Source organism: Sinocyclocheilus anshuiensis, unplaced genomic scaffold (assembly GCF_001515605.1).
Source record: "Sinocyclocheilus anshuiensis isolate Anshui unplaced genomic scaffold, SAMN03320099.WGS_v1.1 scaffold532, whole genome shotgun sequence".
Classification (NCBI taxonomy): Eukaryota; Metazoa; Chordata; class Actinopteri; order Cypriniformes; family Cyprinidae; genus Sinocyclocheilus; species Sinocyclocheilus anshuiensis.
Window position 1 is genome coordinate 1378949 of NW_015555819.1, and position 21728 is coordinate 1400676.

The 21728-nt window shown below is 40.7% G+C and overlaps 1 protein-coding gene across 1 annotated transcript in view; it reads left to right on the forward strand.

Annotated features, from left to right (window-relative positions):
• The window catches only part of osbpl5 (oxysterol binding protein-like 5), a 53929-nt gene that overhangs the window by 21599 nt on the left and 10602 nt on the right, over positions 1-21728 (forward strand). The window contains exons 2-9 of the mRNA XM_016469572.1: positions 5639-5795; positions 7023-7096; positions 8462-8542; positions 9933-10034; positions 10115-10318; positions 10398-10482; positions 10566-10728; positions 14442-14643. Of these exons, the coding sequence (XP_016325058.1) occupies positions 5660-5795; positions 7023-7096; positions 8462-8542; positions 9933-10034; positions 10115-10318; positions 10398-10482; positions 10566-10728; positions 14442-14643 (1047 nt within the window). The 5' untranslated portion in view covers positions 5639-5659. The remainder of the gene's footprint in view (positions 1-5638; positions 5796-7022; positions 7097-8461; positions 8543-9932; positions 10035-10114; positions 10319-10397; positions 10483-10565; positions 10729-14441; positions 14644-21728) is intronic.

Genomic DNA, 21728 nt, shown 5'->3' on the forward strand with positions numbered 1-21728 from the left:
ACTCAGCTACCTCATCAGGAGAAAGGCCCTCGCCTTTATCCAGGTCTTTCAGCAGGTCAGCCTGATATGCCTGGAGCACCACCATCGTGTACAATGAAGCAACAGCCCGACCTGTTGCTGCTGCGTATGCCCTGCCATTCAAGCGAGATGGCAAGGAGAGAGTCTTAAGAGGGGACGTCTCAGCCATAGAGAGATAGCTGGCCAGCGTCTCTCTATAGGGGCATCTTCTCATAGCCGTTTTCGCACATCGCCTCGATGTTGGCATAACTCGTATGCTGGAATCGATGGATGCGTGAGGAAAACGGCCTCTTCCATTCCTTCTCGATCTCTGTATGGAAATCAGGAAGAAAGGAAGGCTCACCTGAGCTGGAGGGTTATGGCCAGAAAGATAACGTTCATCGAGATGACCTCGCGACGTCACTTTCTTTGCCCACTTCCACGGCAAGTCAAGCCTCGCCGTGGCGCAATCCATAACTTTCAAAAGCTCATCATACGCAGGGCAGGAGGATTGGGAAGGCTCAGCCTCAGCTTCTTTGCCCTCCTCAGACATTTCCTGCTCTTCCTGGGCTGAACTCAGCAGAGCACTGGCCCCTGGATCAGACGATGTTAATGAAATAACATCATCCTCCAGCGGCTCACTCTCGTCCACAGCCGACGATCGCGAGAGGGAAAACCCCTCTTTAAACTCATCGGCCAGATCCACCTGCGATCCCCACGAGCTCATTCCCCTCCGTGCCTCAGCAGCGGCGGGTCCAGAATCGCAGGAAGCAGATGGCTGCATCCTCTTTCCTCGAAAAGAAAGACAAACCAGAGCGGAGCTTTTTCATTGGAAAACGCTCGCAGTGCATGCCGATTGCCCCCTCGGGCATGGCTGTCGCCGGCCAATGTGTTCTTGGTGTTTTTTCAATGTATGCTTCAGACACGGGTCACAACGAGGCGTTCCCCATAGCAACCCCTAGAGGACGCAGTTCGAAGATCCCTTGAAAGGGAACCATAGTTTCAATTAAGATTTATGGTGGCATTCAAGTGTGTTTGTATATTTAAAAATATTTTTGTTCATTTCTTAAAGTTCATGCAAGTAGGCCAATTCCATACAAGAGCTTAAGAGCACTAAGACATTTGTTAGCAGTTGGATATCAGATATTTTGATAGTGTCTGCGATTTAGAAGAAAATGCAAATAAAGTTGTGAAGTTCTATTAATTTCTACAAATTAGATTAATTTTAATTGCGCGTTTCAGTTAATCAGTTCAAAACACTGATTCAGTGATTTGTTTGCATCATAATAATCCAGAAATGGTATTCTGTTTTAGTAACATATATTTAAAGATAAACATGGCTGTATTATACACATTTGTTATAATGCATTCTTTAAAAATGAAAATAAATAGCATAACAGTCTTCAAAATGATTGATCATTCTTCATTTGTAAGAATGATTAGAATGATGGTTCCTCTGAGGAAAAATAATCGTTGCAAATGCATAAATATTGAAAATCAGACTGCTGAAAAATATTAATTTAAATGTAAATATGACAAATTTTGATATTTTAGGTACAATTCCAGCCTTAGATTTCAGGAATTAACCTCCTTGGTTGAAAATATTTCACTAACCCACTGACCGCAAAAAGAAGCTGCATTAGTGCAAAAGTTTTGGCACCCCCAGTATCTAACACTGGTACTTTTACACTGAGATCCATTCAGTTGTCATAGCTGTGCAAGCTACGTCAACCTCTCTCGGGATTTAGTCTCTTTGCTGGCTTTGTTAAGAAGTGATTAAAGATGTCAGCTGCCAGGTTGAAGGGTTGTTTTCTTCTGAAGTCTCAGTAGGGAGTGTTTTGAAGCTGCTATGGAGTGCCAGACTTTAAATCAGAGCTGCCGGGTCACAGGAGGACGCTGGTTAGACTGTGCTGACGGTGGCTTGGCATCGCTCTTGTGGTTCTGCTCAGTTCTTCTACCATTCATTTACTCAGCTCTGTTTAAAGATTACTGGAGTAGATCCTAGAGCAGGCATGCAGGGTCAAAACCCTCATCAACATCACGATGGTTGCCAGTTATGAATGGAAACATATAAACAATGGCTGTATGCTATTTACATGAATCAGGCGCACACAGAACAAGCCTTTTTTACAGTGTTGGTCCGTAAAAATGGGGCCTCCAAGAATGTCGCTAGAAATGAATGGCTTGTCTGTAAAACTTCAGGCTGTTTTTGTGTGAATAATGGCAGCGTATTATTTTCCTGGCACTTTTATTGCAAACCACCACTGGATCTCTCGTACGTCAGCTCCTAATAATGCTCTTGCGCGTCTCAATCTAAAATTGAGTGTGGCATTTTGTTAAATTTAGAATTGCAATCATTATTAGCCATGCCCGTTTTGGTGTGGGAAGTGTCACATCAATAAATGAGCTTTTGAAACGCTTAATAAGACCATGAAATGTCACATGCTCCATCAGCCTGGCCTTTATGTCGCACACAAAGACAGTCACAAAGTTTTCATTTAACATTAGAAACATGATTGTTTGTTTTGTATTCATGTTAATTTCATCTGGTTTTGATTGAAGTACAATTAATGACTTTACAAATGTCATCTGGTGTAACCATGAAGCAAAATATTTAAACTTGGAATACTTAATCATTATTTATCGTAATCAAATAATGATTAACTTAATCATTATTTTACAAAATGTTATTCAATATATTTTTCAAGATAATAAATGTTTATGCAAATATAATTAATTATTAGTTCATAAATATTATTGTTTTTTGGGAGTTGCACCACATTACATTTTATAATCTGAACTGTCCTAAAATGTCAAATAATGTGATATTTTGAGACTGATCTTGACACATGACACTGTCTTTTTAATATGTCATTTTTAAATATATATATAAAATGCACGCTGGGTGGACCACATGACTTTGTTGGTTGCACCAAAAAAATTTTTTTTTATCCACAAATATTAATAAACACTTTTATTAGGGAAAAAATATATATTTTCATATTTTATTTTATTGTATTTTTAATCCTAAAATGTTACTAAAATATTTTTAAAGATAAATCCTAAAAGGTCAAATGATCTGATATTTGAGATATATACTTTTTTTGTTCCATCCATCCATCCATCCCCCAAAATGTTTCTGCTTGTTGGGTGGACAAGTTGACTTTGGTCTCACCAAAGTCATATTTAATAAGCAATTTTACTGGAAAAAGTTATTTATTTTCGAAAATAATAATAAAAGATTACATCAAACTACTTTAAGATTTCTTAAATGTAATTTTAATAAGGATTTTTTTCACTATGAGGACAGTTGTCACCTTTACATTTGGACTTTATGCCCCCGAAAATAGCAAAATAAGTTTTAGTACATAATCTAAATATGTGACCCTGCACCACAAAACTAGTCTTAAATTGCTGGGGTATATTTTAGCAATAGCCAAAAAAACATTGTATGGGTCAACATTATCGATTTTTCTTTTATGCCAAAAATCATTAGGATATTAAGTAAAGATCATGTTCCATGAAGATAGTTTGTAAATTTCCTACCGTAAATATATAAAAACTTAATTTTTGATTAGTAATATGCATTGCTAAGAACTTTATTTGGACAAATTTAAAGGCAATTTTCTCATTATTTTGATGTTTTGCACCCTCAGATTCCAGATTTTCAAATAGTTTTATCTCTGCCAAATAATGTCCTATCCTATCAAACCATACATCAATGGAAAGTTTATTTATTCAGCTTTCAGATGATGTATACATCTCAATTTCGAGAAATTGACCCTTATGACTGGTTTTGTGGTCCAGGGTCACATATATGATCATCATAGAAAATGTTTACTGGAGTCATTGTACAATATGTGTGAGCTGCATTAGAACAGTCAAACTGCATAGAAAACATTGCGTTCTATGGAAGAAAGTAAGTCAAATTAATTATTTAACATTGAAAAAAAAATCTCCCATTTCTCCTTGAAAGAGATCTCTTTTGTAATATTCTTAGTTTTTCTTTCTTCTTGCAGGTGTTATTTTTGTTTAGTCTATTGAGGATGTGTTTTCGTCTCTCTGCCACTTGTAGTCTTGTGAACAGAGCAAATTGAACAGCAGCCAGGTGTACTGGCCAATTGAATCCACCTGCCCTGCCCTCCAGCTGTGGCTCTAAGCTGTGATTGGTTGAGCTGACTGCCTGGCCACATGCAGGGTGGGGTTCATTACCCTGCAGAGCTCTAGTGAGAGAAAGAGAGGTAGAGCGGGGTTTGTAACTGTGCACCTTATAGACGGCGGCTCCCACACCCCCCTCAGACCCACACTGCAGCAGAAAGACTATTTTTAGCTCCTTTTCATGAGAAGGAATGATGCTGGGAACTTGATTTTGATGCTCTGCAACTAAAAGCCCATGTTGCTTAGATTCGCTCCTTTGGTAAGTGTAGTCTTATGTAACAGAAAACCTTTCATTTCGCAACCCTACATTTCAAACCAGAATATCTAAAGAATGCATCTGGATAATTTAGTGAATATTTAAAGGTAAATTATGTAGTTTTTAGGGTTTAAATATTTAAATATGCAGAGACAACTGATAGGTTGATTCCCCCGAAAATTATATTTTCATATATATATATATATATATATATGTGGATAGTGGGTTAGGTTGTTGACGGATGGATGGATAGCAGATTAGATCATTGGATAGATGGATGGATGGCGGGTTAGATCGTTGGATGGATGATAGATGGATAGAAGGATGGATGTGTGGAAGGATGGATAGTGGGTTGGATGGATGGATGGATGGATAGATGGACAGATTTCAGTAAAGGACTGATTCAAACTGATTCAAAAGTTAATGAGTCTTTTTAAATGATTCATTACAAAAATAGGCTCATACAATAAGAGTCATTTTTTAGTATAATAATATAAAATATAATAGAAAGATGATGGATGGTGGGTTAGATCGTTGGATGCATAGATAAATGGATTGATAGTTGGGATGGATGGATAGAAAAATGGATAGATGGATGGATGCAGTAGATAGATGGATGGATGATAGACGGATAGATAGTTGGATGGATGGATTGATGGATGGATATATTAAAAAACATGCAGTTGAGTAAGTGAGATTTAGTTTGAATTTATAATTGATGGAGGTTTTTCAATGAAGGACTGATTCAGAAGTTCATGAGTCTTTTTGAACAATTTATTACAAAAATAGGCATATAAGAGACATTTGCTAAGACAACATAAAGTTGTTTGCCATATTTTGCCATCTTGCTATATTTTGTGGTTGGTTGCATTTTTGTCTCTTTAGAATAAGTTCAGTCTACAGACTCACATTTACAGACTTTGACTTTAATATATTTATATTCTGTCAGCTGCTTTTCACATTTAGCATACATTTTTATGTTGCATAAGCTTTCTGGTAGCATTTTCATCCAAGTTGGCGCAGACACGTACATTCGCTCACACACACCCGCTTTGCTTTGCTGATTATCTATTACCTCTGTAAGGACAAGAACTGCATAACACTGCTGCATTAACGTTACTCTGTGTGTGTGTGTGTGTGTGTGTGTGTGTGTGTGTGATGATCCATTAGTATTTCAGTGCATTATGCTGCTTTAAATTGTACTGACATTGCTCCCTTCTCCTCCAGGTGGACAGACTGGCCGGCACAATGAAGGAGGAGAACTTGTTCCGCAGACGGTTCTCTCTCTGTCCCACAGCCACCTCGCCTCCCAAGATCGACCCGCGTGTGCTGACCCGCAACCTGTCCTATGGAGGAGACAATGAACTGTACCCGCTCAGCCCAGGTATCCATTCAATTCCTAAATGTGTGGAAGCACCACATCCTTCAAGCACAAGAGACACATGCAGGAGCTCACTGATTCTGAGTCACTTTGGTCATAGAAAATAGTTAAAGTGTTAAGGAATTAAAGCAAGATTATCATTGTCATGAAACCATATTCATAGTGGGTTTAGCTTATCAATTTAATGTATTTCAGAGTGAAACTGAGTAATTAGGAGAAATAATACAGGGCAGTACTGACTTAATTATGAATTTGATTGGCGACTGTTGGCAATTACCAAGAATGCCACAGCAACCATTTTGCAGTACCCTGGCAACCAACTAGAGCACCTTAGGAACCGAATAGCAAGTTGCTACAAACCTCTCAAAGCACCTTAGCAAACACATAGCAATGTCCTGGAAACCACCTAAAACACCCGATAGATACAGTATGCACTAAAAACACTAAAAACACCCAAGCCATATAGCAACACCCTGGCAACCACCTAGAAGACATGAACATTGCATAGCAATGCACTAACAGTGACTAAGAACACCTTAGTTGCATAGCAACACCCTAGTAATGACCTAGAACACTCAAGGAAATGCATAGAAACATGCTAGAAGTGTCTCAGAACACCTCAGCAACCGCATAGCAACGTCCTGGCAACCACTTAAAACACTCAAGAAACTGTATAGAAATGTGTTTTAAATCTCTCAGAACACCTTAGCAACTGCATATCAATGCCCTGGCAACCACCTAGAACACCTAAAACTGCATAGAAGCCTGCTATAAATCTTTCAGAACACCTTAGCAACCACATAGCAATGCCCTGGCAGCCACCTAAAACTCTCAAGGAACTGCATAGAAACATGCTAGAAGTGTCTCAGAAAACCTTAGCAGCCATATAGCAATGCCCTGGCAACCACCTAAAAGACACGAATATTGCATAGCAATGACCAATGACTAAGAACACCTTATTTGCATGGCAACACCCTAGTAACCACCTAGAACACCCTAGCAACCACACAAACAAATCCGATAGAAAAAAATTCTGCATAACAAAGGACGTTTATTAAGAAATAAAGATGTGAAAAAAATCATTTCAACTTCAGATGAGCTGACTATGTTTTAAAATATTTTATAATAATCATCAAAGATATGATTGACTGTGGTGATTGATGTTAACGCTGTGTTTGTGTGCTGGTGTGGGTGTGTGTGCGCGCGCGTGCTCGTGTGTGTGTTCTGCAGGGAATGAATCGGAGAGGAACGGTTTGCCCTTACTGAGGGACGAGGTCAGCCCGGTCCGCTCACCCAGCAGTGCGGTGCGTTCAGCCTCCTATTGACTGCACGTATGAAATATGACAGCATTATAATGCAGACGGGAAAGAAAACAGCCATAACAAATCTGTTACTTCAGCTACCAGCCCTAACTAACGCTACTAGTTAACCTCTCACTAGAGTGTGTTTTTTTTTTTCGGAATGCTGCTAAATAAAAAAAGATTAAAGGATTCGCTAGAGCTCTGCCAATGTAGAGGAAGTGAAATGACCTGCAATTAGCGCATGTCAAAACTCAGCCAATCACAGCCTCCTGTCTGCATTTCACTCTCCAGACAGTTTTCTGTGTGCTAAAAGCTTTTAGTAAGTCGGAGCTCACATCTCGGGCACATGTAAAGTGCATCTGTCCGTATCATGTGGTTTTAATGGGTGAATATACAGTAAAAGCATGTCATTCATTCACCATATGAGACATTAAACTGTAATACACAAAGATCTAATGCAGCATTAATGTGTGTCATCTGCGTAAACCTGAAAAAGAAGCTTTTAGCATCAGCTGCAATTAACTATAATATATATATATATATAACAACTATTATACTAATTGATCGGTCAGTAATTTAATTGATTATTTGGATATTCTGATAATATTTTGATTGTTCGGTTCTTACTCGTACTCACCTTCAAACAATGTGACATTTTCACATTTAAATAACTCGACAAAATATATTATATGATGTTTAACAATGACATTTAATTGCATTTGCTAAATGAAATGATGCTAACATTATATAAAAATATAGTAAAAAAAAAATTGTTTGATAGAAATGCATTTTTCATTATTTTAATATGGCAACACCAGTGTAGGTTTTTTTCTGTACTTACATCAAAGACCCTGATAACTGATCATGAAATTTAAAGCCCATGATCTCCATTATCGATTTTATTGATTGTTTGTTCCAGCGAAATAGCGTTACTGTTGTTTTTCTGGACTCCACTGTTTGTTTGAACTGCTTTAGAGGTTAATTTGGGTCTAAGAGGAAAACTGTCTTCTCCATATTTAGGTCTGATCTTCAACTGACACCCACAGCTGACCAAACAGACCTGCTGCATTTAGCCTGCTGCCTTTTGCTCGTAGTGTGAAAGAGTTGTCGCTCTTTAACAAAGCTACCTTTGTTTATTTCACAATTACTATAATAATATAGTTATGCTAACATCATATAATTATAATTATTATGGTAGGACTTTCTAAAGTCAAACCATTTGACGTAACATGAAACAGGATATTGTGAAATGTCATATTTAGCCCAGGATCAAGTATTATGAAAGCAAGCAGGGTCAATTTTGATCTCATGTTGACTTCAAATGAAAGTTAAATGGATTTTTCTGGGATTTTTCTTTTTTGGCTTCAGTCGGAATCCAGGATGTTTATCGGTTTGGAGAAGGAGTCTTCCTCGCCCACGGAGAAGCTGGCAAGGAAAGAATCGCTTAAGGTACAATGTGCTTCCCACTCCAGGCAGAGTTCCTGACCCAGTTCTCCAAACAGCAGCTTGTTCGTGGTGTCAGTCAACAGGTGGACGGCACTGAACCTGCGTACAGGCACTTCCTCTACTAGAGAAAATACTCCGAAATATTTATTCAGATATTTAATCCAGCTTTTCATCTGGTCTATTTTTCTTCTTACTTTGAACAGCTACAAATTTTATCTAACCAATTTGCATGCATGAAAGGTCTGTGGCTAATAGCGTTCTGTGTCATTTTGGGACTGATGTATGGCTTCTTGCAACTAGTGGTTAAATTTGCAAAATTCAAAACGTTATCCCCGCTTTCTTGTTTGTGCTAGAGAATTAAATTTACACAGAAATGTCCCACTCTTCATGGGAAACACATTTATTTTAGGGACCCATATGTTCTTTCATAAAAATGTTTTATTTTATTTTATTTTATTTTTTAGTTAAAACTTTTAAAGGGGTGATAGGATGCCCATTTTCCACAAGTTGATATGATTCTTTAGGGTCTTAATGAAAAGTCAGTAACATAGTTTAGTTAAAATTTCTTAATGGTAGTGTAAAAAACACCGTTTTTACCCTGTCAAAAACAGCTCTTTTCAGAGCATGCAGATTTATAGCATTTTCCTTTAAATGTTAATGAGCTCTGCTGACCCCGCCCCTCTCTTCCAAGCCGCTCTCAGAGAGACTGTTTACTTTATATGACCCCTTTAAATACTGAATGTAATGAACCACTCATTTAGTGTTGCAACAAAACTATTAAAAATAGTTTTTTGTTAATTGAAATTAAATAAATTATAAATATTAGATGAAAAACTTAAACTTTTTTTTATTTCTGTTAGAATTTCTATTTAATTTCTAATTTCTCATGTTCATTTAAGTTCTGAGTTTACAGACGTACTAAAATGGCTAATGCTGAAACTGAAATGAAAATAAATAAAGCTAAATTTATAAAAGGTAAAACTATAAAAATGACATAAGCATGTAACAAAAGTACAAAAAAAAAATAAAACTGAAATTAGAACTGAAAATATAAAAAGTTACTACAAAATAATAATAAATACTATAATTACTACGCATAATTATTTATAAATGTAAATATAGTTTCTAAATGCGAAATTTAAACAGGTTTGAATTGTTGTGAATCCAACTTTAGATGAGTGATGTTTGCATAGTCCAATCAGAGTTCTTCTCCACAATCTAAAATAAAATCGTTAAAGTTTAGATTTAACAGTGGTGAATAAGTTCTTTGGCATTGTATATGGTGCACTCTACTGTTCAACAAGGTTTTTAGACATTTTCCGTCTTGCTGCCCACTTGCGCCCCCTAGCTAATATTCGAGCAATGCATTAAACCTTGACCTTTCATATGGTAGGTTCAGAAGAAGAACTATCGACAGGAGAAGAAGAGGGTCGCCAAAGAACTGTTCAGTGCACTTAAGGATCCAAGTGTGGTTATTATGTCCAACTGGCTAAAGGTTGGTAAACCTCATCGGTTTTCATTTTAACATTGAATAATTTGGCAGTTGCTTTAAGATGCACTTGTTGGATGCATCAGATTCGAGGCACATTGAAGAGTTGGACGAAATTGTGGTGCGTCCTAAAGCCCGGCATTCTCCTGATATACAAGACGCCCGGTTCAGACCACTGGGTGGGAACGATTCTTCTCAACGCCTGCAAACTCATCGAAAGACCCTCAAAGAAGGACGGATTCTGCTTCAAACTCTACCATCCGCTGGACAAGTCCATATGGGCCATGAAGGTTAGACACAAGCTTCTCTGAAATGCGACATTTGGCTTGAACTCATCGTTGGGATTGATTGGTCTCTGTGTTTTTTCAGGGTCCTAAAGGGGAATCTGTGGGCTCCATCACTCAACCCTTGCCTAGTAATTACCTGATCTTCAGAGCAGCGTCTGAATCTGATGGTGAGCATTGGCGTTTGTCTTCTGTAAAACTGTCTTTTCAGTATGGAGTCCACTTGAGGATCACAGCCTGTGGTTTGTTCCAGGACGCTGTTGGATGGACGCTCTGGAGCTGGCTCTCAGCTGCTCCAGCCTTTCGAAGATGACCGCGAAGAGCGGCAGGGATGGAGATCTGAGCGGCTCCTCCGAGTCCTCACACATACTGCAGCTGCTGCAGAGCTCGGCTCTCACCGACCAGGACCTGCTTCCGTGAGTCTGATCTCTCTACATCAACACACCGCTGAGCGTGTTCACATCAGATACAATGCAGTTCAGTTACATATTTGTACACGTTTTCTGACATCAAAATTGTTTGCATTAACTAAACTGTTCACCACAGATCAGATTCAGTGTGACTACATGATATGAAAGTGTGGTAACACTTTAGTATAGGGACCCATTCTCACTATTAACTAGGTGCTTATTAGCATGCCTATTATTAACATATTGGATGATTATTAGTACTTATAAAGAACATATTCTGCATGACCGTATTCTACAAATACCAAACTACCTTACTAACTATTAATAAGCAGCAAATTAGTAGTTTATTGAGGCAAAAGTTGTAGTTAATGGTTAGTTAATAGCGAGAATTGGACCTTAAAATAAAGTGTGACTGAAAGTATAAATTATAGTGTAGAATATTTGGTACCAAAAATATTTGTGTGTAATACAACAGACTGAATATTCTCAAACGTTTTTGGCCAATGTCTTTTTAATTGTTTAAATAGAAATCAAAGGAAAAGAAAAGGAAAATACTTTTATATAATATTTTTTTAAATACTGCTATACTGTATACTAAAAAAAAAAATACATCCAATTAAAATAACTGATTATTGCTAAATGATAAAAATTCTGAAATTCATCAAAATGGCAACAAAATTATTTACATCAGGTATTATACCATTAAATAATATGAACTTATGACTGGCACTGTAACTATTTGCATTAACTATATATATGATTAAACTGACACGAAAGTAATAAAATATTCACAGAAATCATTTGGTAAGAAACAGTTCACATTAAGATCTGTGCAACAAATTTACATGAAAGTATAACTTATACAGATTTTTTGGGGAATAGTTTTTGGTATCAAAAATATTTGTGTAAACAGTATGACTAAATTAAATGTGTGAAATTTTCAAAGAATTATTGGTCAAATTTTTGTAAAAAAAAAAGAGCATTTAAGAAAAGTAAGTATCCTCCAAAAACTACAAAACTATTCACATCAGATATGATGTGACTAAATGACATGGTGTATAAACGTATAAATTCTTTTTTGGATAATAGTTTTTAGTACCCCAAATATTTGCACAAACTACAGTATGACTAAATTAAAAGTGTGAAATATTCTCAGACACTATTTTTATAAAAAAGAGAGAGAGAGAGAGAGAGAGAGAGAGAGAGAGAGAGAAAGAGAGCTTTTAAAAAACAATGAACCGTCCAAAAACTGGATAAAAATAGCTTGGCACAAAACTATTTGCATTAAGTACTATATGACTAATTGACACAAAAGTAGTAAAATATTAAAAGTTTTTTTTTTTTTTTCAAAACTGTTCACATCAGATACAGTGCGACATTAAAATATAAATTATTCAGATAACAGTTTTTTGGTACCAAAACTATTTGCGTAAACTAATATATGACTAAATTGAGACAAACATGAAATATTCTTAAATATTTTTGTTACATTTTTTGTTAAGCCCCGTTCACACCATGAACGATAACTATAACGATAACTATAAAGATAAAGATATTATCGTACACACCAGCGGATGATATCATCAGTTTATTCGAAGCGTACGCTCATCTGTCGCTTTAAATGCTCCAGCTCGTTACAGCAGGATGGTTTCTGATTGGGTGTCAATGTTTTTATCGTTCATCAGCTGGAAAAAATTGTTCTGAAAGTGATTCCAACGATATCGTTTCTCTGTGCCTTTATCGTTATAGCTGTTGTGTCAACTCTGCTATTCTTTAATATTGAGAACGATATTTCGAACTATATCATTATCTTTATAGTTATCGTCCTTGGTGTGAACGTACCTTTATTCTCTTAAAAAAACATTTAAAAGAATAATATAGCCTCGAAATGAACAATAAAATGAACAATTATTGTAGTAGAATATTTTGGATTTGTGAAGGAGTTCATATAGCTTCCCATGTATGTTGCTGCCATTGGATCCCAATTTCCAGAGCCTTGGTGATTATGTGGGATAATTGGGTTTGAATCTACCTCGCATCGTGTCCAGATCCAAGCTTTTGTATATTTTCAACCAATATTATAGTCAGCCACCTTCAGAGTGTGTTACCGTAAAAATGACCTATTACTGCTCTTATGAGACCTTTAATGCATTAAATGGGTGCTTAATGACTTGACGGACATTAAACAACACCCCCTAAATCAATATTAAATGCTTTATTGCCTCTCTACATGCACAAAATTATAAACTCAATTTGTACACCTGGTTACAGTAAATACTGTTTCACCTCTTTAGCAAAACTGCATGTCTGCTAAAACATGTAAGGTAGAAGTTGTAAACTCTTGTTTGTTTTTGATGAGCTGACAACAATGGCACTATGCTTTAATTTTTCTAGTTTACGTTGTTTTTTCAGATATATTTGTGATTTGGTTTTTAGCATGTGGCTTGACAATCCCCTAAAAAACACAGTTGTTCATTATTATTATTGCATCTTATTGTATTATTATATTTTTATTATTCATTATAATGTAATATAAATGCTAAATACTTAAATACAAAAAAAAAAAAATCAATAAATATATTTAGTAATTAGAAAAACTATAGTGCTAATACTGTGAGACCTACAATATCATCAATCAAAATCAACAGCTAAAATCACAGGCGTATATCCATGACATCAAATTGTGATTAATCGCCAAACATTAAAAACAAATCTACATTATAATCAAATAATATTCCAATGAGATTCAAAGTGTTTTTAAATGACAGTTTTTCTGTACCTGAGAGGGAGTGAAATAGTAGATGTTGTTTGCCAGTGATATCTTTCAGCTGTCAATCATTTATATATCCCAAACCCCGCCTCTTTCTAGCCACTTTGAAGCTCTTGTCCAATCAGCTGCGCCCTATAGGTTTACGTGACAGGCAGAGGAGCAGGAAGAGCTGAGGAGAATGTAAACCCAACACTACCATCAGCACAAACACACACACACTCGTACAAGCGCATCAGACAAGCTGTGAAGCAGGAAAAACAGCTTTGGAAAACACGTTACTGCAGAGCTTTCCTGTGCAAACACCAATCCAGACAGGAACTATAGAGGGAAGTCACTGTGTTTCGACTGTAAACAAAGACTTTTTCTGAGGTTCTCTCATTTTTTGTTTACCAATCTTTGGAGTTTCAGGAATAATATATTCTTGGCAAGGTAAGGACTCGTTTTTTTGCTTGGCTCGCTGGTCGTTCTTGCTGACAGCTGGTGACGCAGGACAGAAGCTGGTTTTCCTGTTATCTCTGTGTGTCGTGGACACAAAGAGATGATTTAATGTCACGCTCATGCTCAGATTATTAATCCAAGACTCTTTTACCAGCCAAATGATTAATATTTCTCTGTAGAGATTCGCTGCCTATAGCAGAAAATATTTTGAAAATAACATTCACGCTCATGAAATGAACCTCTTGTGACCATGGTGATGGCCCTGTAATTCAAATTACTCGCGAAGATGATCATCATGTGGTTTGTTGCTTTGGCAACTGATCTGTATGGACTTTGAACGTGAACATAATAATAAATCTCACTGAGATAAAGCAGAACAAACGATTAATGTTAAAGAAAATCATTATTTAAAAAAAAAACAATTAAAGAATAAATAAAAATGAAAATAATTGCAGAAAATGCAGCTGAATCAAATCTCACATGGTCATTTGTTTGTGTGATTTTGTTAAAGTTTGAATGACTCCATGTTGGAAAACCATATGGAGAACGACGCCAACTCGGACAAATCAGAGAGGGAGGCGCATGAAGACTCGGACAATGGGGCCAATGAGAACGGAGGCAGACTGACGGAGGAGAGCGATATGGACCAATCGGATGACGTGTGCCTGCAGGCCACGGTGTTTGTTGAAGAAGCCCATGAAGAGATGGGAGAGGTGATAGGTTCATCACAGTCTCTGTTTGGTCTGAATTAACTGCTTTGTCTAAGCAGAACGAGTTAATTATGTTTCGGTTACGCAGTGACGTGTTAAAAAGGGTCATGTCGATGAAGACATGCTAAAACAAAGAGAAAATTTGTGTTAATCGATTGAAATGTTTACTGAGTGCTATTTTTCGGCTTAAAATGTTTTAAACCTAAAGAAATTAACAGGATTTATGAGTCGGCATGAAACAATACAACAATTCGATGATGGATTTTTATTCAGCAAAAATTGAGTGGGTCATGAAAAAATGGGTGCAAATTATTGTCTGATTGAAACTTTTTTGAGAAAAATTATTTGCATAAATTGCAATATGACTAAATTAAAAGCATGAAATATTGGTCAAATTTTTGTTCTGTAAAAAATAACAATTGAGCATTCATAAAACATAAAACCATTCATATCAGATACTATGCGCCTAAATGATTTGAACGCATGAATTACTTGCAAACAATTTCTGTCACAAAAACGTCTCGGTTACGTACATAACCCTCATTCCCGGATGGAGGGAACGGAGACGTTATGTCGTGATGAAATAGGGGGTTTACTTGAGAGCCCCAATCCGCTCTGACTTTCAGAGAAAATAACAATGAATTTTGGCTAGTGGATTATACATACCTGAGCCACCCGTGCATACAGGTCGATGGTTCAAGGTTGTGGCATAGGGACATAACGTCTCCGTTCCCTCCATCAGGGAACGAAGGTTACGTACGTAACCGAGACATTCCCTATCTGTCGGTCATTACGAGTTATGTCGTGACGACATAGGGGGTCCATGGAAAGCGCCACAACCTGAACCCCATCACAACCCTGTAGCGCTGCAAATGTTGACAAGCAGCCGCGTGTCAGACAAATGCTACGCGAGGGTCATAACCTTCCCAATGCCCCAGCGCAAATTCGTTGACCTTGGCACCTGCAGGAACCAAAGGTGAGTACATCGCTGCTGGAGATAGCCAAGCCGCTGTTCCTACCACAGAAAATCTTTTCTTAAGAGAAGGGATTTCGACCTTCGTGAAAGGTGCTTCACGCCTTTTCCTGTTTGTTGTTTACAGCTTGGCAGTAACGATGGGGAAGCGAACTTTCCGGAGAAGGACACTACGGAGACCACATCCTGCCCATAGGGAGGTATCATGTAGAGACACTGATATGGACTGACCCAGGCCTGGGGCAGTACTACATATGGAATGGGTCTCTGAGGCAGGTCCTACCTAGGAGTAGGGAGGAACGGCTCAACGCAGAGACTGTAAAATCTCGCGAAGGTGTTCGGTGTTGCCCAGCCGGTAGCTCTACAGATGTCTGCCAAAGAGGCGCCGTGCGCCAGCGCATAGGAGGAGGCAACACTCCGTGTGGAGTGAGCCCTCACCCTCAGAGGGCACGGCTCGCCTTGGGATTGGTGGGCCAAGGCGATGGAATCCACTATCCAGTGGGCTAACCTCTGCTTGGAAACAGCCTTGCCTTTCTGCTGACCTCCGTAGCAGACAAAGAGCTGCTCAGAGCTTCTGAAGCTCCGGGTGTGGTCCACGTATATGTGCAACGCTCTTTCGGGACACAGCAATGCCAAGGCTGGATCTGCCTCCTCCGAGGGCAGTGCTTGCAGGTTCACCACCTGATAGCGGAAGGGCATGGTGGGAACCTTGGGCACGTATCCAGGCCGTGGTCTCAGGACAACGTGAAAGCAGGCCGGCCCGAACACAAGGCACTCTTCACTCACTGAAAATGCTTGGAGGTCCCCGACCCTCTTGATGGAAGTGAGAGCGGTCAGGAGTGCTGTCTTAGCAGACAGGAACTTACAACCTTCTGGCACCCCTCAGGAACCTGACAATGAGATCGTGCTTTCCCGGGGACCGGCTGTCCACTGCATCGTGATGTGCTGCGATAGCAGCCACATATACTTTCAAGGTGGAGGGTGACAGCCTACGCTCCAACCTTTCTTGCAGGAAAGAAAGCACTACTCCAATCGTGCATCTTCGTGGGTCTTCTCGGCGAGAAGAACACCAGTTCACGAACAGACTCCACTTCAGAGCATAGGCTTGCCTCGTCGAGGGAGCTCTAGCCTGAGTGATCGTGTTTACCACCACTGGTGACAGATCACTTAAGTCTGCCACATCCCGTCCCGGAGCCACACATGGAGGTCCCAGAGATCTGGACCCGGGTGCCATATGGTGCCGAGCCCCTTAAAACGGAGGTCCTTCCTCAGAGGGATGCGCCGGGGGGGTCAACCTGGGCTTCTCCGAATCGACTCCAGATCAGCCGGATCGTCTCGGGATGGAGTCACCATTCTCCGGGGAACGTGAACTGTCGTGAGAGCGCGTCGACTGCACGATTGAGCTCCCCTGGAATGTGGATGGCACACAGCGACTTGAGTGGCGTCTGATTCCAGAGGAGGAGATGACGAGCGAGCTGTGACATGCGACGTGATCGTAGACCACCCTGCCGGTTGATGTACAAGACAGCCGCAGTGTTGTTCGTGCGGACCAACACGTGCTTGTCTTGCAGCAATGGCTGGAACTGCTGCAAAGCCAGATGCACTGCCAACAGCTCTAGGCAGTTGATGTGCCAAAGCAGTCGAGGCCCTGTCCAGAGCCCCGAGGTTGCCTGCCTGTTGTATGTAGCGCCCCAACCCATACTGGAGGCATCTGTCGTGACAACGACATGCTGGGACACTTGTTCTAAGGGCACCCCGGCCCGTAGAAAGGCAAGGTCTGTCCAGGGGCTGAATAGGCGGTGATCTGATGGTCACATGAAGTGTACTGCGACACCATGCCCATCTCGGGACTCTGGAGTGTAACCAGTGCTGAAGTGGTCTCATATGAAGCAATCCGAGCGGCGTGACTGCAGCTGCGGGATGCCCCAGGTGTCTCTGAAAGTGTTTCAGAGCTACCACGTTCCTGCCTCTGAAGGAACTCAGCACTGAGTTCAGCACTGACTGTGCGCGCTCGTTGGTAAGACGTGCTGCTATACTTACCGAGTCTAACTCCATACCGAGAAAAGAGATCTTCTGCACAGGGGAGAGTTTGCTCTTTTCCCAGTTGACCCGAAGTCCCAACTGACTGAGGTGCTGGAGCACCAGGTCCCTGTGATCGCACAACTGCTCTCGGGCCATGATGAGCCAGTCGTCAAGGTAGTTGAGGATCCTGATGCCCACTTCCCATAACGGAGCAAGGGCGCCCTCTGTGACCTTCATAAAGACAAGGGGGGACAGGGACAGCCCGAAGGGGATGACCCTGTACTGCCATGCCCGACCCTCGTACGCAAACCATAGGAACGGCCTGTGTCGAGGAAGAATCGAGGCATGAAAGTAAGCGTCTTTCAGGTCGACTGCTGCAAACCAATCCTGGGGCTGGATGCATCTGATGATGCACTTCTGCGGCAACATCTCAAATGGGAGCTTGTGAAGGGCCCGATTCAAGACTCGCAGATCCAGGATTGGCCGAAGGCCACCGCCTTTCTTAGGTACGATGAAGTACAGGCAGTAAAACCCTGACTTTATCTCGGCTGGAGGGACAGACTCGATTGCGTCCTTTGCCAGTAGGACAGCAATCTCGTCGCGCAGGACAGGGGCATCTTGAGCTGCCACCGAAGTCTGTCCAACTGAATCGCGTAGCTGAGTAAAACTGTCCAAATGAGTCAGCGGGACGGGTTGGGCTGCGCGAGCCACACTTCCAAGCTCCGTGCGAGTGGCACCAAAGGGACAATCGATGCACCCGCGGTGGTGCAGCAGTGGGAAGTCTGTGCTGGATGGCACAGAAGGCATCACGTCCTGGCTCATCACAGCAGGACTGCCCGTGCCCCCGGAGGGACTGGCCAGAGATGTGTGAAGAGGCAGCGCATCTCCGTGCCGCGGAGTGATAGGGGGCGTCGTGGGTGAGAGTGAGGTGGCAGCGCATCGCTCACTGTCAACCCACAAGCCTGATAACCCGGAGGAAAAAGAAACTGCTCTTTTTTTTGAGAATGTGGGTACCGCTGGCCGTTGGACCAGTGGTGGAACAGAAACAAAGCGGAGCAAAGGATTCTCCACCCGGCCCTCCTCAGGGAGAAGGAGTGGCGCTGTTCTCGCCATCTCCTGAGAAAGAGCAGCTTCCCACATCTCCAAGTTGCCCGTGTCAGGGCCGCTTTGTCATCTTTTTAGAGGACTTAGGGGCCGGCTGGGACACGGAGGGCACCGCAGTCCTCCAAGAGGACTCGACAGTGTCTCTGCATGGAGTGGATGTGCTGGATGGCCTCAGTCTGTCTCTGCACTGCCGAGAACCGCTGGGAAATGTCCTCGACAGTGTCGCTGAATAGACCAACATGCGAGATGGGAGCGTCAAGAAAACGCACTTTGTTGACATCTCTCATCTCAGCGAGGTTAAGCCAAAGATGGCACTCTTGGGCCACAAGTGTGGACGTCACCTTCGGAACTACCCTCGTGCATTTGTTTGAGTGCCTTGACTTGGTGGACCTACAGGATAGCCATGGAATGCAGGGCAGAGGCGGTCTGGCCCGCAGCACTGTAAGCTTTGGCTGCAAGAGCAGCCGTCAGCTTACAGGCTTTGGATGGGAGACGCGGACGATTCCTCCGAGTGGCGGCGTTTTGCAGGCACAAGTGCACCGCAACCGCTCTCTCCACCTGGGGAATGTCTACTTACCCCCTAGCCGCCCTGCCATCGAGGGTAGTGAGGAAGGAGGAGGGAGACGAGCGGCTTCTGGCTGAAAAAGGGGCCGTCCACGACTTCATCAGCTCCTCAGGCACTGGCGCGGGGTGCGGCTCACAACCGTGCCGTGCGCCGGTACCTTTTTCCCGGAGGTGCATGAGGATTGCTTAGGTTAGGTTTAGGGTTAAGGTTAGAGAAACCAATCATCCAGACGCGAGGGGGCGGGACTGGGAGGCATGCACACCTCCAGCCCGATACTCGCGGCTGCCCGGTAAAGCACGGCCATCACTTCCGGGTCCGATTCGGTGGCGGTCACAACACCCAAGGGGGGCAGCCCCACCGAATCTTCATCCTTGGAGGACGATAGCCCATCCCCTCGATGCTGCAATCGACATCCGATCCTCCGGCGGAGCACCGAATGATATGCTGGGACCGTCACAAGCCGGGCCAGCGAAATCACTCGGGAGCCGCACGGGAAATTCGGTGCGGGAGGAGTGAGAGGTCCGCGGGGACGTGCCCGGCGGAGAAGCTCTCACTGTGACCCTCAGATCTCCCAGAGCTCTAGCCGGTGGTCCCCTGCTCATGACAGGGAAACTGGGATGGGTAGAGAAAGAGGGTGCCACTCCGTTCCCCGTGAGGAGAGAGAGGCGAGATCTCAGCGAAGCCATGCTCATACGCTCGCAATAAACGCATAAGTCATCCACGAACGCACCTTCAGTGTGTTGGATGCCAAGACACTGAAGGCAACGCTCGTGGCCGTCGACCGAGGACAGGTAACGACCGCAACCAAGAGAACACGGATGGAATGGCATCTTTAAAAAGATGCGAGCTGTCCGTGATGAGAAACTGCTCTTTTAGTTGAAGCACCCAGGGTTTATGAATTGCTTAAATTAGACTGAAATTTTTATTTTTTTCAGGGTACCATATATATTTTCATGCTGTAATTATATAAAAAAAAAACAGTTATTATATGTAATATAAATGCATATTGTGATTGTCTATTTATCTATACATATTAATAGACAATGTTGGATTATTTTAATTACTGGTATATATGAGATAAATAGATACTGGTATATATGACATAAAAACATTTCATGTCTGTTTTTGCCTTTAAATCCTGATTTGTTCGTCACTTTTGACCTAGGAGGAAAACCTTAGAATTTAGGATCAAATCCGATCAAATGTGTGTTTTATAAATGAGTCCCCTTGTCTAGAAATAGCTGTTTTATTCTACATAGGGTGGTCCGCTTCATGGTGGCAGCCATTTTAAGATCACATGACCAGCCAAATACTACTCACTTTATTTTACTAAGCCCCAAATATTGAACACTTCTAGTTGCAGAACAAGTTAATCATGCCTGTGAATATGGCATTTCCATGACTGCATTGTTAACAAAACTAATTCTACATCCACACCAATAGAGGTCAGTATAAAGACAAAGAGTAATGTAGTATTGGCCAGTGAAATGGATAAAAAAAATGGATTGGTGCACCTTTAAACCGTATGTACGGGGGATGGCTCAGGTATGCAAAATCCACTTGCCAAAATTCATTAGCGTTTTCTCTGAAAGTCAGAACGAATTGGGGCTCTCAAGTAAACCCCCTGTCGTCACGACATAACTCGTAGTGACCGACAGATAGGGAACTATTTGCATAAACTACTGTAGAACTAAACTGAAAATGTTGGCAGAAAGAGTTTGGCACCAAACTGTTTCACATCAGATACAGTGCGATTAAATGACATGAAAGTATAAATGATGCAGTTTTTGGTACCACAACTAATTTCGTAAACTACGATATAACTAAACTGTCATAAACATGTGAAATATTCTCAAACATTTTGTTATTCTCTGAATGAAAATAGGATACTACAATTCAACATTTAATATAGCCTCCAAATAAAATGAACAATTATTGAGGTAGAATATTTTTGAAAAATGGGTGCAAATTGTTGTCTTTTTTTTAGAAAAAAAAAATCTAACACAATCTATAATATATATATATATATATATATATATATATATATATACAGTTTTTTGTTAGATTTTTTTTCTCAGTGCATGTGACTTTATGAATTGCTTAAATTAGACTGAAATTTTTATTTTTTTCAGGGTACCATATATATTTTCATGCTGTAATTATATAAAAAAAAAACAGTTATTATATGTAATATAAATGCATATTGTGATTGTCTATTTATCTATACATATTAATAGACAATGTTGGATTATTTTAATTACTGGTATATATGAGATAAATAGATACTGGTATATATGACATAAAAACATTTCATGTCTGTTTTTGCCTTTAAATCCTGATTTGTTCGTCACTTTTGACCTAGGAGGAAAACCTTAGAATTTAGGATCAAATCCGATCAAATGTGTGTTTTATAAATGAGTCCCC